The sequence below is a fragment of the Emydura macquarii genome, unplaced genomic scaffold, assembly GCF_026122565.2.
Source record: "Emydura macquarii macquarii isolate MOO-44397 ecotype Brisbane River unplaced genomic scaffold, CSIRO-AGI_Emac_v2 contig_306, whole genome shotgun sequence".
NCBI classification, from domain to species: Eukaryota; Metazoa; Chordata; order Testudines; family Chelidae; genus Emydura; species Emydura macquarii.
This window is the reverse complement of record NW_027130443.1, coordinates 15,145,400-15,171,124: the sequence shown is the minus strand read 5'-3', so window position 1 is coordinate 15,171,124 and position 25,725 is coordinate 15,145,400. Positions and strand designations below refer to the sequence as shown.

General features: G+C 45.5%; 1 protein-coding gene across 1 annotated transcript; it reads left to right on the top strand.

Moving 5' to 3' along the window:
- The first annotated feature begins 865 nt into the window (after positions 1-865).
- NWD1 (NACHT and WD repeat domain containing 1) lies at positions 866-18,235 on the top strand. Its single transcript, XM_067561678.1, has 18 exons — positions 866-949; positions 1,635-1,751; positions 3,187-3,535; positions 3,803-5,081; positions 5,594-5,797; positions 5,988-6,147; positions 6,515-6,632; positions 7,090-7,254; positions 7,863-8,057; positions 9,239-9,361; positions 10,021-10,220; positions 11,227-11,499; positions 12,756-12,846; positions 13,376-13,530; positions 14,353-14,643; positions 15,015-15,557; positions 16,332-16,440; positions 17,673-18,235. Exons 1-18 carry the CDS (start codon positions 866-868, stop codon positions 17,960-17,962), a joined length of 4,746 nt encoding a protein of 1,581 aa, XP_067417779.1. The 3' UTR covers positions 17,963-18,235.
- The last annotated feature ends 7,490 nt before the right edge of the window (positions 18,236-25,725 follow it).

Here is a 25,725-nt window from a genome sequence, read left to right as displayed (position 1 = left end):
CACCTATCGTATGTAGCGTCATGGTAGCCACGTTGGTCCAATAAAAGATATGACCTCACCCGCTTTGTCCACATACACTGAGTAACACACAACGACACAACAACAACAATTTAATTAAATCAACCGGTATTCATAAGCTGGAGATCAGCAGATTCTCCAGATCTTCACATCCTTGTTTATGGGATCTTTTCCTGTTCATGGTCTGGGTTAAGTCAGTGGCAGTGATACTGTTACAAGGTGCTGCCCTGACAGGCCTGGAGAGCCCTCTTTTCACGCAGGCACAGCAGGGCCAGCACCCACAGAAGCTTCACTAATGGTCCTCTGTCCATGTGGAGGGACCCTCTAAGGTTAAAGTGTGCCTCTCATTGTGGCTTTTCTACTGAGCTGGCCAACAGAGGGGCCGGTTAGTCCCGGATGTGATGAGGATTTGAACACCATGAAATGCAATGGGAGTGGGAAATGCATTGTCTTGGATCAGTGCTGGATGCTGTATGATATTCCACAGCTGTGAACTACCTCAAAATCCACCTTTGCTCTGTTTTCATTTACAAAAAAAAAAAAAAAAAGAAGCAGCAGCATAAAACAAACAGCAGATTATGTTCCTAGGCCTTATGAAGAAAATGTTTAAAATATGACTTCATGTAACCAATGCAATGTCTGCCTGAGTCTGCATTCAGCAGGAAACAGTAGTGCTGAGAGACTGTCAGATGAGGATGATATGACTAGACATGATGAGCTAGATTAGACAGCTATTCATCTGAACAGAGTTTTTAAATCTGAAACCTAAAGGTATTGAGTAGGTTATTAACAACTAGATGGAAGATTCCTAACTTTTGTTGTGCTGCACAAATCCTTCCTTGCAGACATGGCTACAGAGAGAGAGATGCTGCTGGAAGCAGCATACCCTGAGGTGCAGACCTTCTGTCAGAAGCACAGCTTAATGTTTGAGGTAAGTACAGATTATTTCTGTAGTACAGATTATTGCTGATGCTTTCTGACCATCAAAGTATGTGAGATGCAGAAAAAAGTGACCCACACCCCAGAAATGCTCCCTGAATTCCCAGCTTCCCTAAAGGCTCAGCAGCTTTCAGGAAGGCCTGTGCTGGCCTCCAGTGCTCACATCACCTTCTGGATCCCAGATTCAATTGGAAAAATTGTTCTATACTCTCCGTACACTGATAAACATCTGTTCTGTGTTCCACCCCAGAGGCAGATGCACTTCAGGTGTAGCTGAAACTATCCCAGTCTGTACCATCTGTCCAGAACGTTTGGCATAAAAGAGGTTGTTGTAACAATGGGGATCACTATTATTATACCCTATGATGCAGTAGCATTCAAATATTGTAACAAACATCTGTCAGATAAACAAATTTCCCTGACCTGAACAAAACTGTATGAGGTTGTCTATGGATTAAAATCCCAAACTGTGCCTCTTTACAGATATTCCTAGTGAGAAACTACATGCTTCTCTGCCTCTCCCAGGTTTCTATTCACTAAATCACATGGGCCCTGTTGATTTCAGCTTTATCTCTGAATTAAAGTGAGGGGGCAGCTTTGTCCCTCCATATCGCCACCGTTCCATGATGCTGTGGATTATTTTCCAAGCACCCCTATGCTTTTTTGCTCTTCTGCAGGTAATTGACCTGAGATGGGGTGTTTGTGATCTTACAGACACTGATCACATGAGTACACAACTCTGTCTGGAGGAGATTGAATCCTGCCAAAAACTGTCAGTGGGTCCCACCTTTATCGTAAGTACAAGACATTCATGCTCAGACCCCACTAACAAAAAGACATGGGGGGCTAGCCTCACGTGTCCATAACTTGCTGAGCTCATGTGGAGATGCAGTAGCAACAATTGCTACTTGTCATTACTTGGTGCTTGTCATTACTTGGTGGGAAGGTGCTTCAGAAATATTGCATCAGGTAGCAGAAGAGAGATGTTTCAGCAACCAGGTGGGGTTTGGCCCCCAAAAGTGCACACACAGCAAGGCATGTCAAGGCCAGCTCTGAACACACAGGCTGTTCAGGGGAACGGGGCTACAACACTGGAAACAGTGGACTGTGGGAAAGGGAACAGTGTGTACTGAAGAAGCAGTCAGAGCTAGGAGTCAGACAGAGAATTGGAGGTGAGTGGGAAGTGCCATCTAACACTCCAAGAGATCTACCCCCTGCCTGACACCTCAAGGTCTGGATGACTTTCACTGGCAAACTAAATAGTCTAGAAAAAATCTTCACGGGAAAGAATGTGGCAAAGAACCAGAAATATACCCCCAATGACAAGGAGTGAGTGTGTCTGTTCCACCCCTCTGCCCCACACAGGGGGAGGGAACTGGGGGCTCCTCTAACTCCTCCTTCCAGGGGTTGAAGGCTGCATATTAAAGCAACTTCCTTCCCGACCTGCTTACTGCCCCTTCCCTCCCTTCAGGCGAGCTAGAACTGTGGTGACAGGTGCAGTATTAAGGATCTGATCAGAACACAATACTCTGAGATGTCAGGTCCTGCTGTTCTCTCCAAAGGAAGTGAGCTGGGGCTACAGTAACAGCCACCTGTCTTGGTGCCAAGCTCCCCTTGTTTTTTGGAGCTGGTTAGATTTTAGAGACAGAAGAAAAGGTTCTGCTGACAGGACAGAACAAATAGAGAGTGGGTCCTTCCCCAGCAAGAGCCCCGTCCTGGTAAAGGTCTGGCCCTGGGGTGGGCCCTGTGTGGCGAGAGCCATGTGTAAGTAAATAAATCAGTAGGCACTTGTATGAGATGCATCTGATTTCCCCAAGAGTCTCCTGCATTCAAAGCCAGTCAGGTCTCGGAGATAGAGAAGCTAATAGGACCTCAGCACAGGGCTGCCGTGTGTACCCTAGAGCACACTCTGTGCTCTGCTGACAGTTCAGATGCTTCCATTAGCTGCTCCATGTTGTATTCTGCAGATGCCTCTAGCGACAGTCAGACAATCTCATAACCAAGCAGCCATGCCCAGACTGCCTCCCACTGTGGGTCTGGCTCCCAAGGCCTCAGCCTGAGGCCCAATCCTCAGACACAGCCAAGCTCTCAGGGCCTCAGTTCCTAGGCTTTAGGCCCAGTGCAGTTCTCGGGGCCCCAGGCCTTCGTTTCTACTTACCCAGGAGAATGGGTTTCCCCCATTTGCCTGCAGATGACACCAGTGAGTATTACTGGCTTTTTCTGCTGCAGGGGCTGCTTGGGGATCGTTATGGACACCGGCCCCTCCCACGACTTATGGAAGAGAATGAGTTTGAGGCCCTAATTGCACAGCTGACAGGGGACCCCAGTGCCACACAGCTCCTGACACTTTGGTACTGGAAGGATGAGAACGCCATTCCTTCGGCGTATGTCCTGCAGCCACTCACTGACCACCTGCCCCGTTACCAAGCTGATGCCAGCCAGGCTCAGCACAAAGGAGATGTGGAGGCCTGGAGGAGCGTGGAGAGAGACTTGGCCTTAGCACTGCGCCTGGCAGCCCAGCAAGCAGAGAAGCACGGACTCATCAGCCAGGAGCAGAGGCATCGCTATGACAAATCAGGTGTGCCACAATATGAGCCAATGGCTATAAGCAAGCAGGGCTCTCCCCTCTGTACCCTGGTTTTGTCTTCTTTGTGGCAATCAGGAGAAGATGGGCATTTAACTCCATTTTGAGTCACCACAAAGCTGTGTGGGTGGGTGGCAGTGTGCTGGCTGGCTAGCTGTGTGTGAGCTGCAGAGTGGATGGGTGGGTGGGAGTGTGCTGGGATGATTTAGGCTGTGGCTTCTCCGCACTGTGTTGGACCTGAACGTTCTTCACATTTTGTAGAGACAGAGTGGGAGATCGAACACGGCCTCCTCCGCACCCAAGAGAGCGACGTGGGTGCTTTCATATTCCTCAGAGAGATTGAAGACCTTGACAAACACTTGCTGGAAGGGACAAGCATGCAGCTGGTGGATACAGAGGAAGATGGCAGCTTGGACAATGAAGCTCAACAGCTACTCAGCAGCCTCAAAACAAAAATTGCAAACCATTACCCCACCCACCTCAAAGTGCACACAGTCCCATGGAATGCACATCCTGGGAATCGCCGACACAAGGGGCATAGCAAGTACCTGAAGGAGCTGTGTGAACAGTTCATCACTGCCACGAGCCACCAAGTCCTGGGAAGCCTCCGATGCCGAGGGAAGAGCAGCGAAGAGCCAGAGGGTCTTTTGCAGGAGCTGAGCCACCACATGACGCTGTGCCTGGAGAGCTGCAGAGTGTTCTGTGGGAGGCAGGACTTACTGGATAACATTTTCCAAAGCATCAGACAGAATAATGATCATGTCCACACACCCCTCACTCTCTGTGGGCCTCCAGGTTGTGGAAAGACAGCCCTTATGTGCAAACTGTCTGAACAGGTGCGAGCTCTCCTGGGGCAGGAGACTGTTGTGGTAATTCGCCTGTTGGGGACATCCCAGCTCAGCTCTGCAATCCACAGCCTGCTGAGAGACATTTGTTTCCAGGTGTGTTTAGCCTTTGGTTTGCCACCTCTTCCTGCACAGGTTACACAGGCTTGCAGTGATTTAATTCTGTTCTTTCATAACCTCCTCCTCACTGTCTCTCACCTTGGTGTACAGTCACTGGTGCTGTTCTTTGATTCTGTGGACCAGCTAATCCCTGCTGATGGTGCCCACAGACTCTATTGGCTGCCTAAAGACTGCCCCCCAAAGGTTCACATCATTGTCTCCACTTCCCCAGCAGAACATGGGATTCTGGAAACTCTCCAAGAGGCCGTGCCTGAGCCTGAGGCTTACTTTGAAGTGGGTCCATTATCCAGCGAGGAAGGTGGGAAGATGCTGGAGGTGCTGTTGGTATCAGAGAGACGGAAGCTGAGCCCAGCTCAGCAGACTGTTCTCCAGCACAGCTTCCCTGAGGGTGGGCACCCCCTGCTGTTCAAGCTGGCCTTCAATGAGGCCAAGAGATGGGCATCCTACACTCTGCCTTCAGCACTGACGATTGCTACCACAGCCCAGGAGGCCATGCACCATCTGTGCAGGAGACTGGAAAAGCTGCATGGCATGGTCGTGGTGGCACACATGCTTGGTTATATTGCCTCCTCACGGTAAGTGCTGCCATACCTCCTTTTGGAGCATCCTGCACCATCTGACTGCTACTTCTGTCTGGTGGAATCTCAGTGACTAAACACAGCTCCAGGCAGCAGCAGCTCTCAGCTTCTCCAGCCTCTGAATGTCTTTACATAAGCATCTGGGAAGCACAAGTTCCTTTCTCTTACCTGCCACACTGCCTAGTCTGGCCTACAGGTAATTGGTCTCCAGTGCTCCTGCAGGCTTTGACCTCTCAGATAAAAAAGTCTGCCTAGTGGAGGCTGGGGTGGGTGAACAGGTTGTGCATGTCTTTTTTGCCCAGAGCGGGAGTCCCTGTGAATAGCAGCTAGGTGGGTTTCCTGGTGGGTGGTGGTTTGGGGCCAGCTGGCGACTGCAGACCAGAGAGGGATTGAGAGAGAGAGAGTGCGTGTGTAAGTAAAAACACTGATCACCCTCCCATTTTGGAGGCTAAAGCACATTGTGGGGAGGAGAGGACTAATCTCCCCCACTCTGTCACTCCCCAAATCAGGAATGGGTTATCAGACACAGAGCTGAAGGATGTCTTGTCCCTTGATGACGAGGTTCTTGCTGAGATTTACCGGCACTGTTCCCCTCCATGTAAAACCATCCTGCGCTTTCCTCCTCTGCTGTGGGCACGCCTGCGCCGTGACATTGGAGAGTGCTTGGCAGAGAGGCAGGCAGACGGCTTTGCACTTCTTGGTCTTGCTCACAGGTACGGTGGGGGCATAGGATGAGGAGGCAAAAACTCTGGTGGGTGGGATGTCCCAGTGCTGGCTGTGTAGAGATCCTGCTAGGCTCCCTGTCTCAGCCCTGCTGTCCCATCCCATCAGTGCTGAGGCTCATGGGAATCCCATTCCCTGGATCCCCATCTCAGTGCCTCTGCTATTTTTTTTCTCTCCCAGACAGTTTACTGAAGTGGTGCGGAATCGTTATCTACCAGCCCAAGACCAGACTAAGCGTCACTTGCTCCTGGCAGATTTCTTCAGGGGGACTTGGAGCTGGGGCATGAAGAAGCCCCTTATGCTGCCATTTATTGGCAAATCTCTGAATGCTGATAGGAAGGTGAGGCACCTCAGCAAGCATTCTCTGTACTCCCAGGCCAAGGGGCCGAGGCCCTCACACTGCAGGGCAGGGCAGGGATCAGAGGGCACCAGGAATGAGGGCAGATTGTTTCTGGGTGGTTTTTATTTTACCCACACCACTTTGTCCATCACTGGTCATCCCATGTGACAGGGAATTGGCCTATAGCAGCTGGCCTGCGGTGCCCCGGTGCAATATTGCTGCAGATGGCATCTCCCTCAGGCTATGGCCTGGAAGGGCTAGATGTCACTCCATGAGTTGGAATCCAAACACTACAGCATTGGAGATATTAGTGAGATTAATCTCACCTGGGTTCTCCCTGGTCACCTCCTGCTTCTCCCTTTCCCAGGTAGCACCTCAACCACTCTGGTTCTCTGACACCATTGCAAATCGAAGGAAGCTGAGTGAACTGCCTTTTCACTTACTCAATGCTGGGAGAATTGAGGAGCTAAAGCATGACGTGCTGGGTAAGGGCTGGGGACAATGTTCAACAGGGAACATGCTTCATTCCTGCACCTGCATTCAAGGGAGGTGCAGAATCACAACCCATGCAACATTTCTGCATTGAAAGCACTGGGAGCTGCCAACAGCATCAACAGCCAAACTCAGAGGGAAACTTGTAAAAGAGAAAAATATATTCTCCTCACAAACTGTTACCTCAGAAACTTCAGAGTCCACATTTTCCACCCCCCAGTCACTGAGAGAAATAAAATCCATACTCCAGCCCCCTCAAGGTTCAGGAGGAGATATTTTAAAACAGTACATTAAAAAAAAATTCACCCACTCAAAAAGAGGTTAAAAAAGGAACCACAATGAGTCCCCAGTATCCCTGGAGAGTGGCCTCTCCATCACCAGCTATTGGCTGCATGGTTCCTCCTTGTGCCCAATGTTTTCTACTCTGATGGGCAGTACTCTTTTCTGCAGGGAATATGAACTGGATCATTTGTAGAATTGTTGCCACTGGAATTCAGGGCATTGCCAGTGACTTCGCCATGTGCAATGAGCATATTAATTGCCCAGAGCTACGCCTTGTGCAAGACACCCTTCTCCTTTTGAAACCAGCACTTGACTATATAGATGGTGTTGTAGGTAAGAGCCACTTCTGGCCCATGTTTGAACTGCATCTGGGGATGGGCAGATCCGCTCTGGGGAAGGGATTGGAATATTTGCTCTCTAGAGGAAGTTTCTTCCTGGTCATTTGCAACTAATGATGAAATCCTTCCCTATGCATGAGGCCATGACAAGGCTCACATGGTGCCTAGGCATCTCAGAACCTCTGTGCAGGAACCCACAATTTCCTTTTAGGAAAGTTGTTAACTTTCACCAACAGGCATTTTGTTTATTAGATCAGAGCAGTTCACTCCAACCCAGAGGGTTCTTCCCTTCACACCCACTTCACTATCAGCATCTATTAGCCATCTGGAATCTCCTGGCACCATTACCATTAAAGGGATAGATCTACAATTCCTGCCCCCCATGGAAATTCTCCAAACCCACTTAAATCTATCCAAGTTTTTATACTGCACTCATCTGTGCAGTATCTGAGTGCCTAGCCATGGAAGGGCAAACTCACACCTGTTCATTATATGCTGGTAGTCTATGCACGGTGTTTCATATGGAATGTGACTGCAATGGCCTCTCACGGTCATGTGCTAGGAGCCCTTTTAAAAATCCTTTTGTCTTTTTCCTCTTAGGAGTGAGTATTATATACACTGAGGTGCTGGCCAGGCTGCATTTTTTCATGCTTTCCTATCCTGCTCTAATTGGAAAGCTGTGCCTGCAGTGTCTGAGCTGGTTCAATGTCTGTCCCCATCCAATTCTTATCCCACTGTGTGGATTCCTCCCGCCACCTGGTGGGCCCCTTAAGATGACACTCTCTGGATTTCTCAAAGGTAAGGCCTTTGTTCAGGCAGCATCAAGATTCCTCACGAAGAGCCGATAGACACCTGTCACCTTGATGAGACCAGAAGCATAGGAGCTACGCGTGTGGAGATGGTATTGTCTGTCAGCTCTCCCTGCTCTCTGCAGCTCGTGTCCCACAGCATCTCTGACATTTGTTATTTGGTGCGTGGGAAATGCTGTGGGATTTCCATGGGCCTCCCGGGGAGTTCCAGATTCCTTTACCGATGGGTGATTCTCTATGACCCAGCTGGCAGGATAGTGCAGATCACAAACACCCCCTGGTTTTCTCAGAAAGGGAGCTGTAAGCAAAGGGGCTGCAGGTGACTCTGATGGGCATTAAAGCTCAGACTAACCTGTAACGTGAACAACTAATGTTGGGTGTCCGCTCCCTGCCCTGTTCTGTGTGGGAATTAGCAAGGGCTCATTCCCCTTGTTGTGGACTAACAGTGTTGTACACACTGGATAGTGTGCCTCCCTCTATAGACAGAGGTGGGTACAACACCATATAGGGCACGCACCCAAGGTCTCCTTTGCAGCTCATGATACTGTCAGGCTTATTGATATTTGGTTTAATTGTTTCTCGTTATTACTCCCATTTAGTGATTTCTGGATAATTGGCACAGTGCAGTAATGCAGCAGCTCATTACAGTCATGGAGGTGTATCAGCCGAGGCACAAAATCTGCTCACCCATCCCTTACCAAGCTGAGCAGGATAATGATGATAAAACTTATTATAGTTTGCTTTCCCAATAAGGAAAATGAATGTCCCTGTAGAAGTAGAATTTTTTCTAGGCTGCATTAATGTACATGTAATGGGATGGAACAGTTTCTGTATCTCCTCTGCCTGTAACACAAGGAAACTATGAGGGTCCATTTGCTGATTTCATCTTTCATGCTGAATTTAGCACCAGTTCCATTTGTGACTGCTTTTACTGCACCAAGGGAGAGATGACACTCAGCAATATTCACAATAAAAACAAACACAGATCCACAAGTGTCTGAGGGAACCTAATCTAGCCTGGTTGGTCTCTTGTCATGTAATTCACACAAAGTCAGTAAGAGATCTGCTGCTATCACAGGTGGGAAAGGATACCACAGCAGCAGTTCTTTAGCTGTAACATCTCTGCCTGCTGTGTCTGAAGACTTCCCTTCCATGTATGTCTAACTACAGGTGTGACAGTTCTGGAACTCAGTTCTGATCAGAGGGTGCTGGTAGCAGGATCCCAGGATGGCATGATGGCTGTGTGGATCATGGAGGATATTGAGGTGATGCACACCTTGGCTGGGCACTCTGGTGAGCCTTTGAAAGGGGGTGTGGTTCCTGATTCCTCTATACAGAGAGCTTCTGTGTGGCAGCAATACTCAGACCTCAAACCTGAAGGCTGCACCAGCCGCATTTTAGGGCCAAACTGTCCTGTTCCACGCAGCATCCCTTAAACCAGTGGTTCCCAAACTTTTCTCTGCTGTGGCACGCCTTGATACCTTTAATTATTTTGAGGCACACCACCATATGGTCTCCAAATGAACTCATGAATATTCATGAGCCAATTCAGAACTCATCGAGTAGTTTTTCAAAAAATTCCATGTCACACCTGCTCAGGCCTGACGGCACACCAGTGTGCCGCAGCACACCGGTTGGGAAACACTGCCTTAAACAGATCAATTTGATTGTCCCTAATTAAACTGATTTTTAGAATGCGGCAACTGAGCCATTTAATGCATTAAAACTGCCCCCTCTAACGTTGCTGCAGAATGCAATTAATTCTCCCATTGACTCTCACTGGAGAGGTTTTCTCACGGTTTTACAAAAGCACTAACTGTTTGTGTCCAGTCATTCCTCAGCTAGACGCACAGCAGGCGTTTCACAGCTGATGGTAACTTGGGCACTCTTCCAATTGCTGGAAGTGTGGAGGGTCCCCCATTTTGCTAATGCTTCTCTCTGCTGTGTTGTAGCTGAGGTGAGATGTGTGAAAGTGTTTGGGAAAGGGACTCGTGCTGTCTCAGTTGCCATGGATTACACTCTACGCATTTGGAATTTAGTCTCTGGCAGAGAAAAGTTTTCCATTCAGGACATTCATTCTGGAGAGCAGCATCTATATCAGCTTCACGTAGATGAAAGGAACAGGATTGTGTATTCAGCATCAGGTGCAAAGGTATGGAACTGGTAGCTACCCCATAATGTAAAGTGCACAGAGAAGATAAGAGTCTGAGCCAAGTCTGAGTAGGAACTACAAGGAAGTTACAATCATAGATCATAGATGGACTGAAAAGCCTATTGGGTCATATCCAGTCCAAACTCCTGGGGCCAATGCAGAATATCTCAGGGGGACACTTTCCAGTGTTTTGTACAGTCGATTTTTTAAAGTCCTAAATGATGCAGCTCCCATGCCTTCCCTTTCACTGGCTAGCATAGTGAATCCTGTCTTCAGCAACCATTCAAAGAACTTAAAAAACCATTGGTTGTTTGGAGCTTGGATAGAATGCAAGGTCTGTCCTATATTTTAAAATTAGCTTGAACTAGCGATGTCACTCAGGGCTGTGAAAAACTTCATCTTCTGAGTGCCGTGGTTAGGTCGACCTAATCCCAGTGTAGATGCAGCTAGGTCAACAAAAGAATTTTGATACTGATTCAAACTGGATTTTGTAGAAACCAACAGACAAAGAAAGGGCTTTTGATATAAACAGGCTGAGTTTAAACTGACTCTGGGCTTTTACCTTAAGAATAAATGTGCTTGCTTAGAAAGAGCTGTGTGGTAATTTGTAACTGCTGGAAATGCACTGTTCGTAGCTCTCAGAGAGAAGGCAAAGCACAGGCACTGGTCTTTAGGCAGACTGGATCACTAGGGATATCAGAGTATAAGGCACAAAGCTGTGAATCCTTAAAATGCCCCAGTCAGAAGGGAGTAAGACAAGGGTCCCTACACAGAGACAGGTGACAGCAGGAGACCTGACTGTGACCACACAGGGGGTACACGTGCAGTTACTCCAAGGTTGTGATAGGGAAAACCCAGGGAGAAATTCTTCTGAGAAATCCTGTTGGTTTTGAAATCCCTGGAGTGTGAAAGGTGGGAAGTTTTGAACTCCAGAATCAATATATGTGCAAATGGTGCATAAAAAGATCTCTGGTGAAGGTCACCTGCCAATCCTCCTTTTTACTAGGTTAATGTCTGGCACCTGGAAACAGCAGAACATATTTTCCAGATTTCTGCGGAGGCCCCAGATTCTTGGCTGTGCACTGCAGTTTTCGAACCAAGGCGGGTGGTTATGACTGTGTCCGAAGGAGGAATGCTATGTCTGTGGGACAGCAGCACTGGAGAGCTGCAGTCTAAGCACCAGCTATCAGTGCTAGAGGAAGAAACACCAACTTGCAGTGTTCTGATCCAGAAGCAAGGAAAGATGATAGCAGGATTTACCAGGGGTTCCCTCTCCATGGTGCGTCTCTCTGCTTCGCTAGCTATAACATCTCAGGAATTTAAATCTAGGAAATACTGGCTCTGTGGGGATTCTGGATTCTCTCTTCTCAATTTCACTTTGCTCTGTGCTGGTGCCTGTGTCTTTGGCGGACCTTCGTCATCATATAGATTCCCTGATATGTTTTCACACTTTGGTAGTCTCTAGGAGTTTCTAAGGCTTGGTCTACACTTACCTCGGCAATTCGGCAGAAGTCGATGGGAGTTATGCAAAGTATGCAAAGAACTTGCATAACTCCTGTCGACTTCTGTGCTTCTCTTCTGCGCGCCATTTTCACTGCACTGTGCTGACGGGAACCATGTTCCCGTCGATGCAGTATTATGCCACTTGAGGAGGTGGTTCTAGTACGTCAACTTCTGGATTGACTGAGCGGGTCTTCACTTCGTTCAGTCGATCCAGATAAGTCGATCTGACGGTGGCAACTTTGCCGCTGTCAGTGTAGACATCGCCTTAGTCAGCTAATTTGACAAGCTCTAGCATGATGTCCTTGGACTGGCTCTCTGCCTTTCATTGCCTGCTCACTCCTCAGCAGCAGTGTGATTGCAAGGTCCAAGTGCTATAAAGCTGGGTTCTGTTCCTGACTCTGCCACAGACTTGCTGTGTGACTGAGCAAATAATTTCCCCTTTCTGTGCCTCAATTTACCCATGTGTAATATGAGGACAATACACCTCACTGGGGTATTATCTGTTCATAAAGTGCATTGAGCTCTTTGGATGGAAGGTGCTAGACAAGAGTAGAATATTATTAGCAATAAAGGTTTGCAGGGAAGGAGAAAGATTCTGCACCAAGGTCTCTCTGGTAAACTGTCCACTAAGGTCCAGTGAAATGAACCAAAGTACAGTTCCAGGTACCATCCAGCCTTGTGCTGAACTAGGTGATAGGTTGGGTCTCCAAAGGACTTTCCCCTCCTCATGCTAAAAAAAGCATGCTCCCTATATCTGCAGACTGCATTTTCTAGTATAAGTGTAATGCTGTGTATGCCAGTACATGTGGAGAGCTGCACAGCACCCAGAGGCCACAGCTGGAGCTGAGAGTGGTGCTGCAGTTGAGGTCAGGAGCGGGGCTAGGACCTGGGAACCAAGGCCAAGGCTGAAGCAGAGCTGGGGGCCGAGCGGGGCTGGCTGGCACACCCCACCATTTGGGGACCACTGCTCTAACCTGAGAGGCAGCTTAACCACCATAGTTCTGTGTCTGACTGTACCTTCTCTTTGTGCAGATTTCCTCTGATGGGAACAGCTTAATGGAGAAACTTCCTGGAAGGGTGCGCTTTGTGGTGGTGTCAGAAGATGAGTCCCTACTTGCTACAGGTTTAACTCCAGCCCAATTACCTGGGATAGATTTCAGTAGATTTATAAAAGATGATGGCAGTAATCTCTCTACGTGTCATACACCAGATGTCCCTTAACAAAGGCCAAGATGGGGGTCTTTCCTCTTTATTAACATGTTCTTATCAATCTAATATGCTCAAAGGGCTGGAGATCAATGGTGTGAAAGTCATTCTGTGCAGAGAGCCAGCACAGGCCTTTGCACCACATATGTCCTACACTGAGACAATAAGTGGGACTTAAGTGGTGTATAGGATTTGTGCCGGGCCTCTGCATGGGGACAATTTCAGCCCTTTGGTTTCTGAGCAGTTCTCAATGTACAACTTTAATGGCATGCTAGGGATCAACCAATTATGAACATGGATTCTTGAAGACATGTTAAATTTTAGAGCCTCTGAGCGCTCATTGGGTAGGTCTGGCCATTGGCCCTGTCTGCACTGTATCATCCTGACTGCTTTTGAGGGCTCCTCCCCAGATCAATAAATCAGAAACTAACATTCCATTGTTTTAGGCTTTGAGGTGTATGTGCGAGTGTTCCTGGTCGATTCAAAGGGACTTCACAGGTTCAGGGCAGCAGACCTGGAACATGAGGGTGTGGTGCACACAGCTGTTTTCTCTCCTGACAACAACATCATCATCACATGCTCTCAGAGTGAATCTATCCAGGTAAGAGGGGAAGCTTTCCTGGCAGAAGTGCCTCCTGCAGACCCAGCTCACAAACTGTGTGTCAGATCTAGCAAGATGCTGAGCAGGATCCCTAAGAACCTGCCTTGTGGATGCAATTGTGGTGTTTCTATTATTGTCCCATCTAAATGTCTTTCTCTCATCTCTTTCTTGGTTCTAGTACTGTGTAGCTTTCTCTGTGCTCTCCTATTATGTCTTTTTCTGGCACTGAACAGTAATAGTGAGTGACAGAGCTACATAAATCAGGAGAGAGAGAGAGAGACAGGCCAGGGGGAGCTTATAACCAGAGTATTAAATGATATTATTTTAAAAATAATTAAAATTAAAAGACCCCAGAAACTACCCCCTCCTCCAACAGTGAGAGTGAAGCAACCCAAAGGGAATATTCTGTGCTTGAGACACCTTGTCTTTCCAAAAAGGCTAAGACCTAGTGCTACCCAATTGAGGTCAGCAGGATCTGATGAGGTGTCATTCAGAGCAGAGAGATCAGATGGGCAGAACAGCTCAAGATGCTTTGTAAGTTTAAGAGACAGTTGCTGTGTTTATTAACTGAATAGAAATGCTTCTAAGGCATTGTCATCTTCCTTCACTCTGTATGACACACTTGATTTCTCATCTCATTTCTAGTTTTATGAGAATGTTATTGTATTGTTATTTTGACTTTGTTTTTATAAAATTTTACTTTGATTGTTCTACCTCCCCTCTTAGTGGGGTATGGGAGAGAGGAAAAGGTAGAGTATTTAGTGATTTTGTTTTCTTACTATTTTGACTGCATGTCATTATGTTTTTTCTAATTCTTCCCAGGTGTGGAGTTTATCAGAACAGGGTTTGCTGACAGATACCTTGGATGGCATGGGAACATCAGTGACTCTCTTAGCCCTGTGTGGCCACATATTGGTTTCTGCCTCCCAAAGTGCACCATATCTCAAAGTTTGGGACCTCACTTATGATCGTAAGCACAAAACCTTAGCACCAGTCCCAGATCGCACAGGCTGCACTGCAGTGTCCCACAATGGGAACTATGTCTACTTCCCTCAACCTGGAGATAGCCATAAAGTCATCATCTGGGACTCCACAGAAGGTGAACTACAATCCATAAAACACTGCAGAGAAGTAAAACTTGGCATAGCATGGGAATGAAAACTATTCAAAAAATGAATAACTGATCTGTCAGAGCCAGAGTTTGTTGATATTCCAGGCATGCTGTAAGGACTCTCTGTTCCTTCACACTGTCTCTGAAGGGATAGTTGAGTAGAGAGGGACTGTAGGTTTGGGAATCCTTTTAATCTGTTTTCTTGTATATTATTTTTGTCTAGATCATTATCATGAGATATGGGAAAAACCCAAAGGACTAGATGAATAACTCCACAGTAAGGGGATGTGGGTGACTGGGGGTAACCCATGCAGGGCTGAAGCATGGAGGAACTCACAGACATATCTCCTCTGTTGCAGGTGCAGCATGTAACACACTGGACACCTCTGCCCAAGTGAGATGTCTAGAGGTGGCTGAGCAGAGGAAGCTCCTTTTCACTGGTCTGGTGTCTGGAACGGTCCTTGTGTTTCCACTCAATTCCAGCCAGGATGTAGTGTGCATCCCACCACCAGAATCACAGAAACCAGTCAACCACATGGCACTCAACCAGCAGGAAGAGCAGCTAGCCATAGCATATGACAACTTCATTCTTGTGCTGGATGTTAGCCCTGGAAAGCCAGGCCCTGTGATTGACAAGCCCATTTATACGTTTTATATTCAGATCCCTGCTGCTGTGATTTCCAGTATGGCTGTCCTGGCAAACTACCGGGTCCTCTATGGCATGTCAAGTGGGGACTTGTTCCTTTATGACTGCCCACATGCCAAAGTGTTTCCTTTGGAAGTGCACAGGTGCAAAGTCACCTGTTTAGAAGCCAGCCATGGAGAGCAGTGGGCACTGAGTGGCTCTGAGGATTCTCTGCAGTGTCTCTGGGACTTGGAGCTCTGCCAGTGGGAACATGAGATGTGTTATTATAAGGTACTGCACTGGTGGAATTAGGGGAGACAGCATTGTGAGTCACTTATTTCAATGAGCTAATAATGTATTGAAAAAGCTAATACAGTAGAAAAAGTAGTCCATGGGAAGCCCAATTTTCATGCAGGAGGACAAAATCCTGTATCTGGCAGCTCAGTACATATCCAGGATTTGGATGCCCTATTAAAAAGTCTACTTGCAGAGACGCTGTCAGTGCACAGTCAACATGAGCTAATATGGTTAACATCCCTCTGGCCCAGAGCCTGCTCACCACACTCACTTTCTTGATGTCAGTTGAAGGACTTGCATGTAGAGAGCAGGATTTTATTCTGTGAATAAGCAAAAGCAACAGAGTGAACAGGGCAGCCAGGAGCAAGGGAGGCAAGTAAAGGGAAAAAAAAAAAGTGAGGAGAGAGTTTGAGTTGGTATTTTTAGCCTTTCACACATGCCTGACGGACCTGAGACTTCACCTGATGATGTACTGTGGAGTCACACTGCACCCAGGCCCAGTCACTTGTAGATGAATTAGATTCCCGAGAGATCATAGTAGGCTTCCTCGCTTTTCCGCATAGCTGTAGATTGTTTTATAAGCAAAGGACTTTGTATTGTGGCATTTCCTGCTCCTATTAGAACCGCTCTGCCTTATGGTGGAAATCCTGATCTAATTAGATTTTTATCCCCATTTTCACAATTACTAAATAGCCACTGAATTGCATAGGGCTTCCCTGCATTTAACAGCATATTTGTGGTCTAATTCAAACCTTTATCCATTTTTAGCAGACTTCCTTCTTGAAAGGTATTCAGTGCGCTTGCTTCTCGAAAGATGATAAGTACTTGTACACTGGGTCATTAGATCACTCCATAACAATTTGGGACGTTTTAAGTGGTGAGTAATTCTGGATTTATAGCAAATATAAGGCAAGATGTACACCGTATTATCTTTATTAAACAGAGATCCAATGGCCTTTATGTGGTGCAAAGAGAAGTTTTCATGAAGCAGTTTAGGTGAGAGACTTCCTTGACTGCATATTTGTACACAAAACATGGTATCTGGCTTCTGGCCAAAGACAGGCACAGATGGACACAAGGGGTTACAACTATGTGTGGGGGAATACTGACCCCCTCACCTCCAGAATATCTGTGTTCCATAACTGCCTCACCGGATACCCCACCTTCTGTGACATCACAATAGGACATACCACCCCAGAGGCCAGACAGTGGTATTTTTGGGAGTGATCTCATTACATCGACCAGCCACCATGGTCTGTGGCTATAGTTTCCCTCTCAGAAGTGCAGAGGTGATTATGGCCCTGCCTCTTGGAAAGAAGAGCAAGACCTGAGACCTTCCATAGAAGGTAGCCCTGTGAGTCCATTTTTAGAAGTATCCTCAAAGCCTAGAACCCAGGAGGACAAGATGCAGCATAAGGAAGAAATGGGGGGGTGGTCTTTTTTCCTGCCACTCCTCTGGATCAGTGCTATTTTGTATGATCACACTAAGTTCAGCCTATTTTGCATAATCAGTGTATCTCTCCTGCCCTAAATGTCTGTACTACTTGTGATTTCTTGTCATTCTTTCCCAAAGGATGTGGCTAATCTAAGCAAGGGAATTGCAGCAAATGGGTTGCAGACCTTGTGTTGTGCAGCTGTGGTAGCAGATTTACTGCTTTTTGGTATCTAAATTGATTGTAAGCTTACACCATAGTAATAAGAAAATGCTTTCTGGGCAGCAGCCTGCTGGCCCTTTGAGAGACTTTCTATTTCCTTACACACTCTGAAGTGTATTCTGCCTATTTCTCCTGCACACAGTGGAGACAAAGTATTTGATCCTGTGTCAGTTGCACATTTTATGGCAAAATGTGATAAGCCCTCTGCAGACTTCACACATCTAAAACCATCAATACAACTCGAAGAGGGAACTAATGACATTACCTTTATAAAATTATCATCATCAATATCATTGACATTTTTCTTGAGTCCAGATTGTCCTTTTAAATAGTCCCCATTCATGGAAAATGACAGTTTCTTTTCCCATGCTTCATGGGAATATACTATGCTGCAAATCCTTGTCTCTGTTCTGACCTCGATTTCTCCCTTTTGCTTTCTGGGGGTCTTCTGCAGGTGCTCTGTTGGCTGTTCAATTTGTGTATACATCTATTAACAGAATCGTGCCAACTGCAGAAGGGTTTGTTGCAACAACAAGAATCGGCTACATAATTCGTGAGAAGTTCCACTGCCCACAATCCATCAGCTCCCAGTACAACCCACTCCAGAACATCAAGGCAACATGTGTAGTAAAATCCAGGAAGAAAGAGGAGTCAAACCTAAGAAAGCAACATGATGACCTAGAAAAAGCATCCAGAAACCAGATTCGAACCAATAAACTCTCTCAAATCTGTGTGATTGTGTAAAACTGGTGAAGCGGTTGAGCAAGATAAGGCACTCTAAATAATCCCAGGATGCAGCTTTCAGGTTTGCTTTGAGATTTCTCATTCCATCTTGTCCCTCATTCCTTTCACTTATGATAACATTGAGAAATTATTTCCGAACGTCATTAAGAACTCCTTTTGTTCTGGTTGCTCAACATCTGTGTTGATATCCTGGTACAGCACCATGGATCAGAATGTAACCTTGATGGTACCCAGATAGATAGACGCAGAAAGGTAGGTAATATAATGCTTTTGTTTACTTATCTGTGTCACGACTGATATCAAAGCCTAACTTCCACCACTAATAGCAAATGAGCAGTGAAAATTCAAGATTTACCAATGACACCTATAATTTGAAGATACAGATTGAGGCTTTTACCTGCTAACCCACTATTCTTTCCTTTCTGCAAACCCCACAGATTTACATCTGCTACGCTAGACTGATCAATAAAATTACAATAACTGGGTCATTAGAGAGAGGAAGTGTGACGGGGTGCGAACCTGCACTCTCTCTCTTTCTCCTCAGAGTGCCCTGTTGGCTGTTGCCCTTGTCAGGCAGGTCTTCAGCATCTCAGGCTAAGTCACACAAAGTTTAAAACGGATGAACCCTTTCTGGGGTAACAAAGTTCAACAAATGGTTGACCCTCCCCAGGGTCTTCAGCCCCATTCCTCGTCCTTTTAAATTCCAGCCCTGTGCTTGGGCTTCTACATGAAACTTGTCCCCTTCTCAGAGCTTTGGGCACTCTGCCAGTGGGACCTGGGCTGACCACTACACTGGGTCCCAAACCCAGGGACCTTACAAATAGCAGCCACATGCTGCTCCTTTTAATAGTTGCTGCTGCTATTCCCTGGGCTGCTTCCCAATTTGTTCCATCACCGTCACCCATTACTTGAGGGTTAGGGTCCCTGGATTTTCTCTGTCTGTTCACTGCTTGAGCAGGGTTTCTCTCAAGCCTCTTCACCCAGAGAGTTTCACAGCCTTCCAGTCCTTCCTCACCCTTCTGGTCCCAGCCAGCAAGTGACCTACTCAGGCCTTATAGCTCCTCTTAACTGAGCCTGCTATGCTCTGATTGGCTGCTTCCCTGCAGCCTTTCTAAGCAGGCCTGAAGGATCCACTGGCCATCACTGCTCCTTTTCTGGAGCATGGTGTGCTAGGGCTGCGAGGCCTCCAGCAGGGGTCTCAAAGGGCGTGGTACACCCCATCACAGGGAGATTTTTAAGAAATCAGGGTTACATTTTTTAAAGTAGAAAACTGATAAACTGGCTTTAGGAGATCCTGGGGGTAAGAGACCCTTGTTAGCAAAAATATGTGATAATTTTTACAACAGTTTAAGCACTCCCCTCGTGCTTTTGAGCTCAGAGGGTTGTACAAACATTAATGAATCCTCAGTATCCTCTTGTGAGGTGGATGTTACCAGTGCATTTTTACAAAAGGGAAAAACTGAGGAAGAGAGAGGGGTGACTTGCTGAAGGTCACACATAAATCAGCAATAGAGCTGACATTAGAATTTAGAAGTTCCTAGATCTATTTCCTCTGTTCAGTACTACACACTATGCTGTCTCTAAAATTTGTTATATTATTCCTCAAGGAAAATCATTTCAGACCCAGGATGTTTGCCAAGATACTGACCACTTAGAATGCAGAATTCTGTAGTATTATTACACTGTAATACTTTATAATAATGCTGCAGGCACAGGGGATATGAGGCACAAGCAAGGCAGCATCAGTAGCAGTGTTAGGCTTTAACGGGCTACTGCACTAGATATTCATCCCTGGAGACCTAGGTTCAAATCCTAGGACGCTTTTAAAGTGAGTGTGCATTTAGCATAAGCAGACTATTTGCACAGCTAATTGCTAAATCATTAGCATGTGTTACTAGCCACTTGAGTTTCAGACTATCATCATCTGTAGCTTACAACAGGGTCTGATTTTGTATCCACATCCAATCTGTGATCCGTAAACATGGTCCATGGATATCCACAATTTTGCAGGGCATCACCAGACCATTAATACGCAGAAAACCGTGATGATTTTTTGACAGCCTAAATCATTCCACTTCTAAGTAAGCATTAGATAAAAGTGATAAAGACAAAGGAAGAATGATGCATAAAAGCAAAGAGGAAGCTGAAACCACTGGGATCTCAAAAGTACTGATCTGACACTTAGGCTATGTCTACACTACCACTTTTGTCAGTATAACTTATGTCACTCAGGGATGTGAAAACACCCGCCCCTGAGCGATGTAAATTACACCGACAGAAGCGCTGGTGTTAATTATGCTGGAGGGAGAACTCTCTCCCATTGGCACAGAACGGCTACATGAGAGGTCTTATCGCTGTAAGCTCTCTAGTTTAGACACGGCTGTTGTCTACTGTTTAAAAATGTGTTGCTCCAATGCCATAGGCTATTGTTTAGGATACTGATCACCCTTTCAAAATAAGTGAACACACTTTCTCTCTCAATCAATGTAAGAGAGCAAATACAGTTATTTTTAGACTATTTTAAAAGAAAATAGTTTATATTAATACACTTTGAAAAAGTCTTTTGAGTCTATACTAATAACTAATTGTTCACCTCCTATGCTATGTTGGCAGCAGTGCTTGCTGTGTGACTATTACTGCTATTTTGCAGAATGGTTTTTAAAATAGAATAGCATCACACAGAACCACATTATGAATGAAGACTATTACATGACAAATTATTAATCTTACAAAAATGCATCTAAACTGAAGGCATGACCTGCAAGCACTCGTTAGAAGGGTGAGCACTATGCTCCATGACTAACCCCACTGGCAGAGCAAACTCATTGGGCTCAGTAAATGGCACAGAGCACTTCCACATATAGGTGTGGCCCATTACATGACAGGCAGGGTCAAGCTCTGAATGTTTAAACTTATGGTCAGATTTAGATTTTTGTGCTCCTAGGGTTTTTATTGTGATTCAAACTCAACAGTCACTGCTCAATGCAACATGCAGTTCTCATGAGATATTTCTGGGGTTTTTTTTGTCTCTGATGATTCATGGAATTTTGGGTTTTTCATTTTTTTTTTTTTTTTAAAGAAAAAATAATTTACATAAATATACAATTTCGTGCAAACCCTTTTAGAAAAGGCATCAAAGGTTTAAACCCAAGGATGCTGGCTAGAACTTCTAGTCTTGAGCATCTTCAGCTGCTGTGATCTGAAAGAATCCTTCTTCATTCTGACCAAATACAGGTTAAATCTTCTACCATTTAAGTACAATTTAGAAAGCATATTTGTGTGTATTTGAGAGGAGCGCATTCACAGGGCCATCATCATGTTGGATCCAGCAGCATCCCTGGGTTCTGTTCCGACATCAGTTCCAGGAAGACTCTCAGATTATTTACATGTGAATATTTTTCATTTTCTTTTCAGCAGTTTGGGTCTGGATTAGGGGTGAGATCTTGCCATTTATCCCAGATCATCTCGTGTTGTTCTCTTAGGGCTTGATCCAATTCCTATTGATTTTTATGGTGCAAAATCAAGATTGGATGTTTTTCTAAAAGATGTGCTCTATAAATTATTTTTGGGGAAATTCTCTGATCTGTTTTATACAGGAGGTCAGACTAGATGATCACAGTGGTTCCTTCTGGCCTTGCAATCTATCAATCAGGGCCCTAATTCTTGTTTGTCCTCCTGTGGTGCCTACTAACTCTTCTGCATAAAAAATATTTGAGAACTCTTGAGTATGGGGAAGGGCAGAAAAAACTGTCTGGCATGTCTTAACTTGAAAAGCTTCAGATCCGTGTACATTATACTTCCAGAAAGGAGACATCATCTCTAAAATACCCATGGTTCATATTAAGATTTTGTCACAGTTATTTTTAGTAAAAGTCACAGACAAGTCACAGGCAACACTCAAAAATTCATGGAAGCCATGACCTGTCTGTGACTTCTACTAAAAATAATGGGGGGAGAGGCTGACCAAATGCCCGAGGGGGGAGGATGAAAGCCCTAGCCCCACTGCACAAGAGGGATGATGCAGCAATCATGGGGAGCGGCTATGGGTCCCACGCTGAGCGCTGTGGCTCCCTGCTCCGGGGTCCCCGTGGTGGCTCGGGGCTCCAATGTCCACCCTGGTTGTGGGTGATGTCTCGGGGGTCCATCGCTGAGGCTGGAGCTGTGGGGTATCCCTGCAGCCCAAGACGGGTCAGAGGTGCAAGATCCCCAGTGGAGGCTGGGAGCTGTGGGAGCCAGTGGGGTTCTGGGGTCCCCCCACTGTGGCTTGGGGCCCCAGAGTCCCCTCACCGCCACCTTAGCTCATGGTTGTGGGGCTGTCTGCAGCAGTTGCGGACTACAGGGTCCCTGCACTCTGTTGCCTGCAGCAGCTTGTAGCCAGGGTTCCCCACGGTCCGCACTAGCAGACAACAGCATACTCTGCTGATGACAGCAGCTCAGAGCTGCAGGCCCTTGCAGCAGCTGAGAGCTACCCCCCAGAGCTTCAGGATCCTCGCCGCCTGTGACGGCTGAGAGCTCCGGGATCCCTGAAGCCCACAAAAGCTGAAGAGGATAATTTCACAGAGGTCTCGGGAAGTCACAGAATCCGGGACCTCCATGACAAAACCTTATCCTTACCTATGGTGTTACACAAGAACAGAATAAATGATGAAAAGTGTATATGAATTTAACAAATGTCACTATTAATCTACAGTTTTATTGGTAACAATGGGAAGGAATATTTTAAGATATAACTTTATTCCTTAATGCATTCAGCCACCCTTTCTCAGCTTCCCAGACTAGTCTGAGCACTGTGTGTTTGTGTCATGAGCCATGCCTATCCCTTCTCAGCGCCATCCTGGTTAATTGCTTTATTGCATAAGTGTGCAGATATGGTTAAAATAATGTATAAAGTGCCTTAAAACTAGATTTTCTTAGCTGAGAAAAATCCAGTAAGTATGTATTTTAGTAAGTGAGCTAAATGCTGCCCTGTAACAGAAGAAAGTTTGGCAGCTTCATTGCAACAAAACATGTCATTCTGTAGAATCTGAAAAAGAATGGAAAAAGAACAGAACAAAGGAAACTACTGCAGAGAATAAAGCCTTTTAAATGTACTTTTTAAAAATTCAGCATTAATTATAAGAAGCAAATAAACTACAATTGAAAGGCCTTAATTCTGTATGTCCTATATGATGAATGCACTATGGCTTCATCCTCTTATTCTGAACTCTTTTAAATTAATGTATGTTTCTGCTAAAGAAGTGCCCAGAACTGAATACAATATTTATGCTACTCTTGCATTAGTGAGATACAGAGAGGGATTATCAACTCCCTGCTCTGTGACACAGAATCAGAGAAATCTAGATCTGGAAGAGACTTTTAGGGGTCATGTAAATCCAGCCCCCCTATACTGAAGCAGGGCTAAGTAAACCAAGATCATCCCTGACAGGTATTTGAAGGTTTTTAAGAGCAGGTTAGACAATGACAGGGATTCCACTATCTCCCTTGAAGCCTATTCCAGTGCTTAACTATCCTTATAGTTAGAAATATTTTTCTAGTATCTAACCTAAATCTTCCTTGCTGCAATTAAGCCCATTACTTCTTATTCTACATTCAGTGGACATGGAGAACAATTGATCACAGTCCTCTTTATAACAGACCTTACCATATTTAAAGATTTATCAGGTTCCTCTTCCTCAGTCTTCTTTTCTCAAGACTAAACATGCCCAGTTTTTTTTAAACCTTCCATCACTGTTCCTCTCCTCTGGACTCTCTACAACTTATCCATATTTTTCTTAAAGTATGTGACACATTACTCCAATTGAGGCCTCACCAGTGTCGAGCAGAGTGGGACAATTATTTCCTCTGTTCTACATATGACATGCCTGTTAATACACCCTGGAATGACTACTTATTTTGCTTATGAGCCTTTGATGAGGAAACTTGTTAAAGATTGTTTTGAAAGTCCAACTACACTACTATATTGACTGGCTGACCCTTGTTCACATGCTTATTGACACCCTCAAAGAATTCTAACAGATGGGTGAGGCATGATTTCCCTTTAGAAACACCACGTTGACTCTTCCTCAACATATCATCTTTATCTGTGTGTGATAATTCTGTTCTTTACTATTGTTTCAACCAATCTGCCTGGTAACTGAAGTTGGTTTCACAAGCTTGTAATTGTTGGAATCACCTCTGGAGCCTTTTTAAAAAAAAAAATCAGCATTACATGAGCTACACTCCAGTCATCTAGTACAGATTCTGATTTAAGTGATAGGTTACATATCACAGTTAATAGTTCTGCAATTTCATATTTGAGCTCCTTCAGAACTCTTGGATGAATACCATCTGGTCCTAGTAACTTATTTCTGTTTAGTTTAACAATTTGTTCCACAACCTTCTTTACTGACACCTCAGATTGGGACAGTTACTCAGATTCACTACCTAAAAAGAAAGGTTTGTGTGGGAATCTCTCTCACATCCTCTGCAGTGAACACAGATGCATGTTATTCATTTATCTTCTCCACAACAGCCTTGTCCTTCTTGAGTGCTTCTTTAGCACCTTAATTGCCCAGTGGTTCCACTGACTGTTTAGCAGACTTCCTGCTTCTGGTGTACTTACCAAAAAAAAACCAACTGCTGTCAGTTTTTGTGTCGTTTGCTAGTTGCTCTTCAAATTTCTTTTTTTGATCTCCCTATTTATACTTTTACACTTGCCAGATTTTATGCTACTTTTTATTTTCCTCACTAGGATTTGACTGCCCATATTTAAAGAATGCTTTTTCTAACTGCCTCTTTTACTCTGCTATTTAGCCATGGTGGGACCCTCTTACTGTTTTTTGATTTGTAGTGTATATTTAATTTGAGCCTCTATAATGGTGTTTTTAAATATCTCCATTAAGATTGCAGTAATGTCACCTTTGTGACTGTTCCTTTTAATTTCTGTTGACTAAGTTCCTCATTTTTGTGTAGTTTCCCCTATTTGAAGTTAAATGCTACTGTGGTGGAGGTCTTTGACATTTTTCCTTACACAAGGATGTTACATTTATCATGTCATGGTCATGACTACTGAAAGTTCAGCTATATTCACCTCTTGCCTTCATATGGAACATTTAAATAGAACTCTTCTGTTTGACTGTTTTTCACTAGTTCCTACTCGTACTTTGCCAACTTCTTGTCTATCCTCTTTTCTACGATATACAGTGCCCAATTTAATAAAATCATTCCTAAAGGATGCCTCCACCCAAACAGTGGTCTCCCTCGCACCTGTTGGCTTTCCCCCAGCACTGTTTAAAAAAATCCTCTGCTGTCTTTAATTTTATGTGCCAGTCTTCCTCGTTCTCCTAATGTGTTTAAAGAACCTCTTATTGTTGCCTTTTAGGTCCCTTGCAAGGTGCAACTCGTTGTGTGTCTTAGCCTCTCTTTGTCCCTACATGCATGTGTTGTTCTTGCAGCAATGTTGCCTCGTACACAGCCTGCCAATGGCCTGGCCTTTCTGTAGTCACTCCGCTTTGCAAACACACCTCCACTGTCACTCCTCTCTACCACTTCTGCTGTACGGGTTTCTCCCTCTCCCTGCCCCCGCCGGCCGCATCAGCTGCCCTTCTCCAGGCAGGGCAAGGCTCATGTGCTTCCCTCCCAGCTTTCCAGCCACTGCTGGGCCCCCGGGAATATTCCTGTCTACACTGGCGCTGTCACGGCTCCCGGTTCAGTACCCTGCGCAGACAGCGTTACCATGGAGACCACTGACATGGCGTCTCCGGCAGGCACCGAGTGACCCGCCC

What these genes read in the sequence shown, in the direction of transcription:
- NWD1 (XM_067561678.1), top strand. Translation starts at nt 866, where the DNA reads ATGGCTACAGAGAGAGAGATGCTGCTGGAAGCAGCATACCCTGAGGTG. An exon ending in CAGTGGGTCCCACCTTTATC is followed by an intron (nt 1,752 to 3,186) that starts GTAAGTACAAGA and finishes TTTCTGCTGCAG; the next exon opens with GGGCTGCTTGGGGATCGTTA. An exon ending in ATGAGATGTGTTATTATAAG is followed by an intron (nt 15,558 to 16,331) that starts GTACTGCACTGG and finishes ATCCATTTTTAG; the next exon opens with CAGACTTCCTTCTTGAAAGG.